This window comes from Perkinsus marinus (genome assembly GCF_000006405.1).
Source record: "Perkinsus marinus ATCC 50983 genomic scaffold scf_1104296939906, whole genome shotgun sequence".
NCBI lineage: Eukaryota > Perkinsozoa > Perkinsida > Perkinsidae > Perkinsus > Perkinsus marinus.
In genome coordinates this window covers 1-1,096 of record NW_003213008.1, presented here as the reverse complement: position 1 = coordinate 1,096, position 1,096 = coordinate 1, and the positions used below count along the sequence as shown (strand labels likewise).

At 49.5% G+C, this 1,096-nt stretch overlaps 1 protein-coding gene across 1 annotated transcript; it reads right to left on the bottom strand.

Moving 5' to 3' along the window:
• Positions 1-202: 202 nt before the first annotated feature.
• Pmar_PMAR014370 (conserved hypothetical protein) lies at positions 203-889 on the bottom strand (the record flags this gene model as incomplete). Its single annotated transcript, XM_002782221.1, has 5 exons — positions 203-304; positions 352-399; positions 443-502; positions 551-616; positions 819-889. Coding segments are annotated over 5 exons (347 nt in total), but the record flags the coding sequence as incomplete, so codon positions are not given.
• Between the last annotated feature and the right edge of the window lie 207 nt (positions 890-1,096).

Below are 1,096 nucleotides of genomic sequence, written 5' to 3'. Positions count from 1 at the left end.
GGTGTCATAGAAAAAGCGTTCAGGGCCGACAGCCTAAAATGCAACATTCCCGTATATAAATCCGTCTCCTACGAGGTGCCTTACGTTTCCCGCAGGGGTTGTTCTACGGCGTTCACCTTGAGTGCTCTTCTGTGGGCTTTTCTCTCTAATTTCCTCAGCCTTACCCCTTGCAGAGGTACTCGATCGACGCTGCACGATAACCTCAAAACTGGCATTGAAGAGTTGCCGATGTTCTCACATCAACGAGGCTCTTCAAGTCCTTATTGTTACGGTCTACAGTCTCAGGGCCACCAGCCTTATGGACCTGCACTTCATCAAACACTTGCGGCACTTCGAGTCGAAACAACTCACCCCAGTGTAAGTTGACGTATCATAGAAGAATCTTTCCGGTCCTCGACCCTGCCAGAACAAATATTCCTATCGATAGCCGTCACCGCCTCACTTTGCCAGCGGGCGTCGAGGTGCTTCCACTAGCCCTCTTGGTCACTTCAGTTGCCGGAGCCTACACGCAGCAAGGATGAGATCATCACAACCGAACAGTTGTAGTGACCTTCTGTGCAGCCTTCTGGCTCGAAGCGCCAGTATCGACAGTTTGCGGCCCACCATTACGCCACACCTGCGCTCCAATGTTCAATGGGAAACGACCAGTGAAAAACAGTTACTCCCGTATAAGAAGATTGATCGTAGAAGAACCTCTCTGGGCCTCGTATCGACTGAGAAAGAGCATCCAGTGTTTATATGTTAGTATTATGATGTTAATAATGAGACACAGAATTGCCATATGTCAGTGGTGATCTGATTGTTGCATACGAGCTTACTTTCCTATCTGAACCAGCATCAATGCTTGGCCTAGCGGGAGGCAGGGCGGTCGAGGGCCCGACACTAGTCCCTGAACCACCATGCAAATGTATTTCAGAGCACACGAACTCAATAGTTTGAACTCACTAGTAGATTTAACTGGGCTGGCTGTACTGGAACGCCTACTAATAGTCGGACCATCGCATTCAACCACCTTTTCTTTAGCCCAGGAGATAGGCTTATCAAGACGATCAGCCACCTGAAGTCATCGGGACATGTCGCTCTAGTCGATGAACGC